The 12,027-nt window shown below is 38.4% G+C and overlaps 1 protein-coding gene across 4 annotated transcripts in view; it reads left to right on the forward strand.

Moving 5' to 3' along the window:
- Positions 1-563: 563 nt before the first annotated feature.
- Positions 564-12,027, forward strand: part of sh3pxd2b (SH3 and PX domains 2B) — a 63,547-nt gene continuing 52,083 nt past the window's right edge. For all 4 annotated transcript variants that reach the window (XM_061962517.1, XM_061962519.1, XM_061962518.1 and 1 more), the window contains exons 1-2: positions 564-841; positions 8,807-8,887. In XM_061962517.1, coding sequence (XP_061818501.1) covers positions 770-841; positions 8,807-8,887 — 153 coding nt within the window. In that variant the 5' untranslated portion in view covers positions 564-769. The remainder of the gene's footprint in view (positions 842-8,806; positions 8,888-12,027) is intronic.

A 12,027-nucleotide genomic window follows, 5' to 3' on the forward strand; every position in this document is an offset into this window, starting at 1 on the left:
GCTCTGTCCATTCCTCTATGATCCTGCTTCATGTCCCTTGTCACAGTAAGTTTTGGTTCCATGTTTATAGTCCTTTTGTTTTTCATAGTTTATTCTCCGCCACTGTGCGCGTTTTCATTTATTCCTTTTTTGATAGTTTAAATAAATCATGTACCTCCATTCCCGTCTCGCCCGTGCCAACTTTCCGTTGCATCCTGGAAAAGCAAACTCTCAAGACCAAGTCATGACAAAACGAGCCAAGGACTGCAAATGACCCCAGAGCCACACGTTGGACACATTGTCTATTAAATATTCAATATTTATGAAAACCAATTGTACTTTTTGATATTTCATGCAATATGATTTGAATAAATTGGTGGCAAAACCCCTCTCATTGTTTACTATAGCATCAGCTCCAGTGTAATAAAAGTGCCACATGTACAGTTAAGATGTAATGAGCACAAATGGCCGACAGAGGGTGGTGTTTAGCAAGGGACAGAGTGGGATGTCCCATTTGGCTGCGGTGGGCGAGCCGGGATAGGCTGGGAGTGTTCGGAGATCGTCATCTGGACTGGGCAGGAAAAACTAGGAAGTCTTCAACTACTTCTGGGTCCTCTGACGTGGGACGAGGAATACGACAATCTGCTGTGGGGCGGAAAATAGCGGCTCCACTTCTCGGATGTCTCAAGAGTCATCATTGAACAAACTTTTCTGTACGAAAACATAACAATCTCCACGAGGACGTCAGGTTGATCTTCTTGGAGGAGACCCACTGAAAAAGGAGGACATCATGCCGAGGAGGACCGTGCTCGAAGTGACCGTGCAAGATGTCCAAAAACGGAGGAACCCCAGCAAACACTACGTAAGACCCATTTGAATTGCGTTCGGTGCTTTAAATATGCTACATATTGAGGTCATGCTGCTGCTTTACCTCCCTTTTTCCTGTCCGTTCAAGTAAAAACAAAGACGGGATCAGATTACAAGTATCTACCAGATGCTCGCATTGTGGCTTCTAATCCAGAAAAGGGATTATTATCAATGTATTTAACAAGAAAATGCAGTCGAGTAGGTTGCAAAGTGAAAACAAACACTTTACAAGGTTTACATGATTAAAGTTTGGCGTGAGATTTGTTGCTTAGGAGTGGCACATTGAAAACGTGCTGTGCCTTTGAGATGCGTTTAAATGTGTCATGGTGTGACCTAAATGACCTCCCTGCATCTGGACGTCTTAGTTGGAGATCAACAACAAAACCAAACAAAACACATAGAATATTTCCAGGCAAAACTAAACTCATTATACTTAACAATAATAGACATATAGTACTGTACAATACCTCACTGACCGGTATATAAAACAAATCTGAAATTGGACATCCCTACACTGACAACCCCATTGTGTTGTACTATCAGGCATGTGAAATGTTTGTAAATCAGAATCAGAATCAGAAATACTTTAATAATCCCGAGGGGAAATTAACATTTTCCGCACAATCCCATTCAAGATCAGACAAACATTACAGGGAGACAGAACAGGATCGCAGACGGGTCTGCTAACTTCCGGCGCCCCTTACAAAAAAGGTGAGAAACAGGTACACGCTGGGGACGAGGATGAAATTAAAAAAAAAAATATATATATATATATATATATATATATATTAGTTTTAGAGTTTTATATGTACTGCAGGGGACATTTTTATTTTGCACAAAATACATAGACTACTTGGCACTAGCAGCTACACAACAGCGAAGCGCAATAGCACACAAGCTGGAGATACTGAATAAGTTAACAATATTGCGCCTAAAACACTAATTATGTCATTATGAACAAACATCAAATATATATAGTTGCATGTTACTTACAGATACAAAGTCACCAAGAAAAAAAAAAAATTCCGTCTAAGCCTGGGCCCTTGGAGAGGGGGTCCAGACTGAAACCAAGGGGAAAAAAACTCTTAGCCATAGCACACATAAACATGTGTGTAAGAGGGAAACATCAAAGAACACAAATTACATTAAAAGAGCTGAGCTGATGCAACTAGCCACTTCTACACACAGCCACAAAAGTAAAAAAAAAACATATACACTGTGGCGGCCTCTGCGGTGTTCCACACCATCGTCTGCTGGGGTGGGGGTAGCATGGCCAGAGACAGGAGCAGACCCAACAAAGCAACCAAGAGAGCCGACTCCACCTTTAGCCGCCTACCAAAACGCAGATTCCGCGTTTTTTAAACATTAATTTTTGCCACAAAATATCACTTTTTATTAATTTTTAAAAAAACGAAATAGCAATAAAAAAAAAAAACATCGAATCAAAATTTGTTGAACGCTCGCCTCAGCTGCAGGTACTCGCTGTTCCTTTAGCCTAAACGCTGCACGAATGTTCGGGAATACACAAAAATCAGGTACCAACAAGTAAGAAAAGTGGGTTTTGCATAGTAGGATCCCAACTTAAGATGCCTTGAAAAGCCTTGAAAATAATATAAGAAAAGTGAAATACAGGTATAATCTCCAATCTTATTTGAAAAACATTTAGCTATGCTCAATTCTTCAGCTAACAAAAACACAAAAGAACAAAATGTGAAATTAAGTGCCCCGGTTTAAGAGGACAATAATTGACCTTTAACAATAGTGTTTTTTTTATAGCTAATCATAAATAGGACATACACACAAATATGTTAGCCAGGAACAACCACCTGCCAACTGTTGCATGATGCTGTGGGACAGGCTGTGTTCTAAAAATTACTTTTAAAAAGTCATTATTTAGGGTTACTTTTTACTTTATCAAAACATTTGTTGAATTACAAACGGAATTACTCTTTAATAAATGTAATTAATTACTAGAAAAAGTAATTATTGCGCTACTTAAAAATATTCTAATATCTGGCATAATGCAATTTGTGTATGCAGCTGTGCTTGTGCCTTTTAAAAAGGCGAAGTCTGTTGTTTACTGATGTGTGACGTCAGCAAGATAGTAGTAGCTCAGTAGCTCGAGCTGTTTTGTTAGCTTAGCAAGCTAGCATCAGCAGTTTGTCAGCTCTGACTGCAGCTCTTTAGAATCTTTCACTGGTTTGTGTTACCTCTGCTTAATAAATATGATTGTATGTGCTCCCATGGCTGTATGTTCTTGTCAACAAACAGGGTATTGTTTGAATGGCAAGTTTGTCACTTCAATCATTGATTTGTTGTTCAATGTTACCTCCGACCTTCATAACTTACTAGCGTGCAGTGCAGTTTGTGTCAAGTTTTAAGGTGGTGAAAAAAAGAGAGTGACACTTCTGCGTCAATCACTTGTCCGTTTGGTTATGGTTTAAGTTTGTATCAAACATGCTATAGAGATAGGTGAACATTTTACTCTGGCTTGGTCAACTTTTATTTTGGGAGCAAAATGCAATGAAAGGGTTAAAATATGCATTTTTTTTTCCAAACCTCGCACAACCTATTTTTAGTCGCTAATGCGACTAAAATGCTCGCACTGTACAGTGCTGTATATATATATATATATATTTATTTATTTTTATTTATTTATTTTATTTTTTATATATATATATATATATATATATATATATTTTATATATTATTTTATAAAATTCCCTGACGAAACAGGCTTGTAGGGATGAAATAGCCTCTGTGTTTTTTCCTGACTTAACGTATATTCCGCTCTACCCCGGTATTGAGCACTGTATAACGGATAAACCACAGAACCCTCTACTACAAAGATATATATATATATATATATATATATATATATATATATATATATATATATATATATATATATATATATATATATATATATATATTTATATATATATACATATATATATATATATATATATATATATATATATATATATATATATATATATATATATATATAGTATTAAAGATGATAAGATGAGCCTTCTTTTTCAAGAATGATTATGATTTGTAATCACTAACTCCCCAAAAGAAAAACAAAACTACACTCATTAACCGCAACAATAAACACACCATTTAGCTGCACAACTACAGTATTGACCCAAATAAAAGATGTCCCTAATTATAAGATGACACCTCCTTTACCTTGAATTTGTTTCTTTTACCTTGAAATTAAAGTGATGCAGTACCAACTAAAACAATTGACAAGACAACACAATGTTTTCTCAATAGAGTATTATTGTATTGACCCGAATACAACTCGAGCCCCTTTTACCATATTTCCTCCTTCTTCTCTTTATTAAACACATAATGGTGCACCAAACTAACACATTGACAAAAGGTTTTAGTAGTATAAATCATTTTTGATCCATACATTTTACTATAACTCGAGTATAAGACATATTTGAATACTGTAATCCCTCGCTTATCACTGTTATTTGGTTAGGGGCCTGACAGTGGATAAATTAATTGCCACATAATAGGAATGATTAATTATAAATTAAATATTTATTACAACGATGCTTGAATATGCTTAATTTAGCCCCAGAATCTGTAGAATATGCTTAAAAAAAACTAAAACAAGTCAGCAATAGAGTGAAGCTTAATATGGTGGGGGACAACTGTATAAGACAACCCATCTTTTTCAATTCCCATAGAAAAAATTCAAAGAAAAAATTATTTTTATTTTAAAAGCACTCATTTTAACAACAAAAGGGGATTTTTTTTCTTACCTACTGTACAGGTGTTTGAGTGTGTATGTGAGCGACAAAAAGAAAAGCTCTGTGAGAAGTCACTCTTTCAAGCTTTTGGGGGTCAATACAGTAATATTATTAATAGTGTCCATTCACATTATTATCTCTGTGAAGGCTTTTTAGCAGCTATTGTATTGAATATCATTGTTCACTGTGAAGTTATCAGCATTATTTATTACGCAAACAACTTTAGGAAGAGTTGCTTCAGTTTTGTTTGTCGCCATTTAGGAAAAAAAACATGTTGGAATCTTGAACGGTTCCTTCCCTGTGTGGGAAACAAGAATGTCCAAAAGACAAAGCTTCATTTTATAGCCCTGATCAATAGAACGTCCATCATTATTTTCTGTTTGAGTGTGGAGGTCGTACGATTGCATGACATCATTGGACCAGCAGTGATTATGCCATGCTGCCAAAAAAGGTGCAGCAGGGGTCGGTTTCTGATGGCCCCCGCTGCATGTTCGTATGTTTGTTTGCATTCAAAGAGCCAAAGAATGAGTGTTTTTGGAAAGACACTCTAGCAGGGCAGTTTTCCATCTGTGCCTTTTCTCTCCGAATTTGCTGACCGGACACTTTTATGCACCCCGTTGTGCAGTTGCACACATTGTACAGTTACATTGTTGTATTTGACTTAAGTTACCGCTAAAGGGTGAGCAAAGTTTAGGAGTGACTGGCCAGCAGCCGTCACCAAGGAGTTTACGGTCAGCACTATCCTTTATGGAGGATAATTAACCACTAGGTCAAGTTTATTAGGCGAGATACAGAAATACTTTAATACAACCAATGTACATCAATGTAGCAGCAGTTCTTTGTCCAAATTATTTATTAAGACTGTGTTGCTTCTCTGCCAAGCTGCAAGACCAGAGTTAATGAGCTGAATTGCTGTTTGTTGAATAGCAGATTTGCACAAAAAAAACAACAACAATGTGTGCAGTGTTATCACACGTGCCGAGGAATAATCTGTACACATTCTTTGGTGCAAATGTTAATAAAAATATAGTACTCCAGCGTTTACCCCAGCTTGGCAAAAATACTTGTGGCAGTGGGGGTGTGGCTATGGGCGTGGCCAACATGACGCCATCATATAATTTGCATAATCTGCTATGAATCATATATGTTCTTCAAAAAGGCTAAAAAAAAATATTATTAAAACTAATTATACTAACAATACTTATACTAATCATTAGTATTAATATATATGTATATACATATGTATATATATATATGCACATATATATTTATATATATATATATATACATACACACATATGTATATATATACATATGTGTACATACATATACATATATATATATACACACATATGTATATACATATGTGTATAAATATATATGTATATATGTGTGTCTGTGTATATATATATCAATCAATCAATCAATCAATGTTTATTTATATAGCCCTAAATCACAAGTGTCTCAAAGGGCTGCACAAGCCACAACGACATCCTCGGTATAGCCCACATAAGGGCAAGGAAAAACTCACCCCAGTGGGACGTCGATGTGAATGACTATGAGAAACCTTGGAGAGGACCGCATATGTGGGTAACCCCCCCCTCTAGGGAGACTGAATGCAATGGATGTCGAGTGGGTCTAACATAATATTGTGAGAGTCCAGTCCATAGTGGATCCAGCATAACAGTAAGAGTCCAGTCCACAGTGGGGTCAGCAGGAAACCATCCCGAGCGGAGACGGGTTAGCAGCGCAGAGATGTTCCCAACCGATATACAGGCGAGCGGTCCACCCCGGGTCCCGACCCCGGACAGCCAGCACCCCATCCATGGCCACCGGATCTGTGTGTCTCCCCTTCCACAAGGGATAGGGGGGAGCAGAGGAGAAAAGAAAAGAAACGGCAGATCAACTGGTCTAAAAAAGGGGGGCTATTCAAAGGCTAGAGTATACAAATGAGTTTTGAGATGGGACTTAAATGTTTCTACTGAGGTAGCATCTCTAATTGTTACCGGGAGGGCATTCCATAGTGCTGGAGCCCGAATAGAAAACGCTCTACAGCCCGCAGACTTTTTTTGGGCTCTGGGAATCACTAATAAGCCGGAGTTCTTTGAACGCAGATTTCTTGCCGGGACATATGGTACAATACAATCGGCAAGATAGGCTGGAGCTAGACCGTGTAGTATTTTATACGTAAGTAGTAAAACCTTAAAGTCGCATCTTAAGTGCACAGGAAGCCAGTGCAGGTGAGCCAGTATAGGCGTAATATGATCAAACTTTCTTGTTCTTGTCAAAAGTCTAGCAGCCGCATTTTGTACCAACTGTAATCTTTTAATGCTAGACATAGGGAGACCCGAAAATAATACGTTACAGTAATCGAGACGAGACGTAACGAACGCATGAATAATGATCTCAGCGTCGCTAGTGGACAAAATGGAACGAATTTTAGCGATATTACGGAGATGAAAGAAGGCCGTTTTAGTAACACTCTTAATGTGTGACTCAAAGGAGAGAGTTGGGTCGAAGATAATACCCAGATTCTTTACTGAGTCGCTTTGTGTAATTGTTTGGTTGTCAAATGTTAAGGTGGTATTATCAAATAAATGTCGGTGTTTAGCAGGACCGATAATCAGCATTTCCGTTTTCTTAGTGTTGAGTTGCAAGAAGTTAGCGGACATCCATTGTTTAATTTCATTAAGACACGCCTCCAGCTGACTACAATCCGGCGTGTTGGTCAGCTTTAGGGGCATGTAGAGTTGGGTGTCATCAGCATAGCAATGAAAGCTAACACCGTATTTGCGTATGATGTCGCCTAGCGGCAACATGTAAATACTAAAGAGTGCAGGGCCAAGAACCGAACCTTGGGGGACTCCGCACGTTACCTTAACATAGTCCGAGGTCACATTGTTATGGGAGACGCACTGCATCCTGTCAGTAAGATAAGAGTTAAACCACGACAAGGCTAAGTCTGACATACCAATACGTGTTTTGATACGCTCTAATAAAATGTTATGATCTATATATATATATATATATATATATATTTAATATTAATGGACCCTTATTGGATCCATTTGTTCACTCTCAGTTACTTTACCATTGGTATTAGACATGTGGGCCTATAAATATAAATGCAGTTAAATGTAGCTTTGATGTAGCAAGCTACTTTTGCCGTGTAGCTTGTAGTGTAGCTTGCTACAATTTTCCGGGGATAGCTTCCTCGGTAGCTTAGTTACATTTAATCTAAAGTAATTTGTACCTTAGTTTACTTAATTTTCCAAGTAGATTGCCCATCACTGCATCACACTTGCTTCACGCTGCTGCTCCACTTTCTCTCTTTAAAAGCCGCCTTCGTCCTATTAATATTTGCATATTGTACATTTTGTAGATTGCTTTCTGCGCATGTATTTTGGATATGAGGTTTTCCCCTTAATGTTACTAATTGTTTTGCATCGCCACAGCAAAATCATAGCCACCACTCCTTAAAAATAAGGGTTTTGTACAAGAAAACAAATTACAGTAATATAATGTATTGTAACCTCCAGAAGAAGCCACACAAAGTCCGACACTATTTTTAATATCTTAAGTGTCATTATCATGTAGTATTATCACTGGAGGATGAGGTGAAACATGGTAAACACGGGAAGCAAAGCAGGTGCAGGCATTTTAAAAGCTAATCTAACAGCTAAGCGAGCTTTAAACAACACCTAGAAATAAGCGCTTAGTAAACTTTTTTGTTGTTGTTTATGTTCATGTTTACAAATTCAGGGAATAAGTATCTGGCCACAGGAAGACTGTAGAGCTAAAAACCAAAGTTTTCTAGTTTTTGTTTACTTATTGTGTACCATTGACTGAAGAGGACTAATAAAAGAGAATAAAGAACTACTTTAAATATTGTGTTGATATTCTTACACTGTTAATAGCACACCATAATACATGTGATCGGTATTGTTATCGCCTGATCTCACTTATGGATGATTGGCATCGGCAGCATAAAACCCTGATTTGAACATCCCTACCTACTTTTTAAAAGGTTCATTCATCCTTTCGGACATAGGATTGCTATCGTACAGTTAGTCCGCACAAACGAATGAGCGGCAACCTGGCAGGATAATCTCTTCCTGTTGAACAGGAAGTAGTGTAAATGGACTGGGAAGGAAGCCATATCAATTTGTGTTTGTATTTTTGTCCCACAGGTTTACATCATCAAAGTGTCCTGGAGCGATGGCAGCACGGAAATCATTTACAGACGCTACAGCAAGTTTTTCGACCTGCAGGTGAGCGATATCTTTCAGCATTATAATTAGTGTCTGCGTACATTTCCATCACTAAGGACATTGGTTTTTATAATGTGGTGAGAAAAGTTTCCAGTGATGGATGTGCGATGACCACAGAAATGTCTGAATCATTGTCAAACATCATGCAGGCCATATTGTGCAAGGAGGGAATCACATTTGCGTCCTAGTTTTCCTTCCTCTTTCGGCTGTGAGCAGAACTCCTGGGAAGACAACTAACTGCACACATGCCATACATGACTAACTCTAATCGGATTACACGCCGAAAAATGAGCTACTAGTATGATGTTAAGTCATATCATTTTGTACGGTAGTTAAAACCTGTAATGGGAAGTTCTGAACTCCTGCTTCCATGCCAGTGTTTTTTTTGTTGAGAAAAATAGGTGCATGTAATGTTATTGTGGATGAGAGACAAGGCAGTAGTCATGACATCATCACACGGCTGGCCAGCCCAACGACGCGCATCCTAGTCATTCATCTCCTCTTATTGCTCCCTCTTAATTTCCCGTCATTCTCCTCGCGATCATATCCTGCTACTTTACAGGCAGCTCAGGTTATCACTGCATACACTTGAAAGAACGTATTCATACCGTAAGACATGTAACACTAAACAGAGTCAGCCTCGGGGTCCAACAGGAAGTTAGTCACCACTTCCTATCAACGCAGATGGTCCAAACAGCTGATGTTTAACCACGAGCGGCATATGACAATGGGGCGAAATGTTTCGTCATTTCCTTGAAGCGTTAGAGTTTTATATGTACTGCAGGGGACATTTTTATTTTGCACAAAAGTGCTATTTTCCGAAATCTGACAAAATAAATAGACTACTTGGCACGAGCAGCTACACAACAGCGAGAGATACTGAATAAGTTAACAATATTGCGCCTAAAACACTAATTATGTCAAACATCAAATAATTATAGTTGCATATTACTTACAGATACAAAGTCACCAAGAAAAACAAATATTCCATCTAAGCCTGGGCCCCTGGAGAAGGGGGCCAGACTGAGGCCAAGGGAAAAAAAACCTCATAGCCATAGTACACATAAACATGTGTGTAAGAGGGAAACATCAAAGAACACAAAGGACATTAAATACATTAAAAGAGCAGAGCTGATGCATCCAGCCACTTCTACACACAGCCACAAAAGTAAAACAAAACAAAAAAAAACATATACACTGTGCTGGCCTCTGCGGTGTTCCAAGCCATCGTCTGCTGGGTTGGGGGAGCATGGCCAGAGACAGGAGCAGGCCCAACAAAGCAACCAAGAGAGCAGACTCCACCCTCGGCCGCCCACCAACTCTCGGCCAGTGTCCAGTTCAATGTGATTCAAGTTACTGCGTCATGAGCTTAACTTAATAAATTATTGTGGCCATAAAACAATTACCATTCCACTTCAACTTAAAGACAGCGTAAGTCAATTGCAGATGGTTGATAATAAATAGGTTAGTGTTTTCTTATACCTGCCACTAGGGCTGCACAATTAATCGAAATTGAATCGACATTGAGGTTTTATTTAGTGTGGTTAATAACCACGAGAGGTTGAGGTTTTTTTTTTATCTACCCCGTCACCGGCATTTGAGTGACAGCCACTTTCGCCAATCAGAATTGAGCTTGGTGTTTGTTCATCTCTCGCTTCAAATAGAAAAAAGACATCTTTGCGCATTGCTCTCATCACTTGAGTGCGTTTATTTAACAGTGGAATTAACTGAACAGAGTGACCCCTCTTATCAGTCATTAACAAACTTTGTCTCGGCAGAGAAGAGAGGGAGGCACCGCCAACAACACACTCACAGTACAGAGAGCCGCAAAGTAACACAAATTAGGAGGAAAAAATTTTATTACAAAGCCAAATGTTCCATTGTGGGAATATTTAAACTTAAAATCGGATGGGCAATATGAGCCCATCAACACCGACAAACGAGCGAAGTCGCGATCACATGATAACAATAAACAAAAAGACAACGTCCGATCTCAACTGGGGAAAAAAATCCACTTTAAGATGTTCAATATCTACTTAGGTTACATATTTGCTTAACGATATAAGCCCATTTTATTTTTTGCTTGTTTATTTATTTATGATAACAAAGTTATTTACCTTCCAATTACAGTACAATGGTAAACAATTCTACAGTAGTGATAAATAAAAGTTTATATCCGCTTAAATGGCTATTTGTATTATTATAATGTATTATGATTACATTTGGGGCAGCACGGTGATAGAGGGGTTAGTGCGTCTGCCTCACAATACGAAGGTCCTGGGTTCGATCCTGCGCTCAGGATCTTTCTGTGTGGAGTTTGCATGTTCTCCCCGTGACTGTGTGTGTGGGTTCCCTCCGGGTACTCCGGCTTCCTCCCACCTCCAAAGACATGCACCTGGGGATAGGTTGATTGGCAACACTAAATTTGCCCTAGTGTCTGAATGTGAGTGTGAATGTTGTCTGTCTATCTGTGATGAGGTGGCGACTTGTCCAGGGTGTACCCCGCCTTCCGCCCGATTGCAGCTGAGATAGGCTCTAGCACCCCCCCCGCGACCCCGAAAGGGATAAGCGGTAGAAAATGGATGGATGGATGATTACATTTTGAACACTGTATAGTTTCTATCCAATATTTCTTCAGTTTAAGAGCATGATGTAGACAAAAGATCTGAGTCTGTCTGCATAAAGCCAAACGTTTTTGAAAGTAAATTATTGCATATTGTTCTAATGTGTGACTCCTTGAGACAGTCTAAAAGTAACATGTCTTTTTTCACTCGTTATGTTTGCAGTTTTATGCATTTTTATGTATAAAATCTAAAAACCGCAAATCGAATCGCAATCGAAATTTTGGAGAGAAAAATTGCAATCATTGTTCTGGGTTTGTGTTTGTGTTCAATTAGAGTAAGTACTGTAAAGTTCAAATTTGAATGACAATAAAAAGGAAGTCTAAGTCTAAGTGTGTTTATCCTAAACTTTCCTGCCACTTCATTTTACACACTATAACATTTTTAAGGTTTTTTTTTTTTTTTTGGACATATTCCACAATTATATCGTACCGTGGCCTTAATACTGTGATAATATCGTACCGTGAGATTGTGATACCGTTACATCCCTAGCGATAAGTCAACATGTCCTTTATTAGT

Source organism: Nerophis lumbriciformis, linkage group LG09 (assembly GCF_033978685.3).
Source record: "Nerophis lumbriciformis linkage group LG09, RoL_Nlum_v2.1, whole genome shotgun sequence".
NCBI classification, from domain to species: Eukaryota; Metazoa; Chordata; class Actinopteri; order Syngnathiformes; family Syngnathidae; genus Nerophis; species Nerophis lumbriciformis.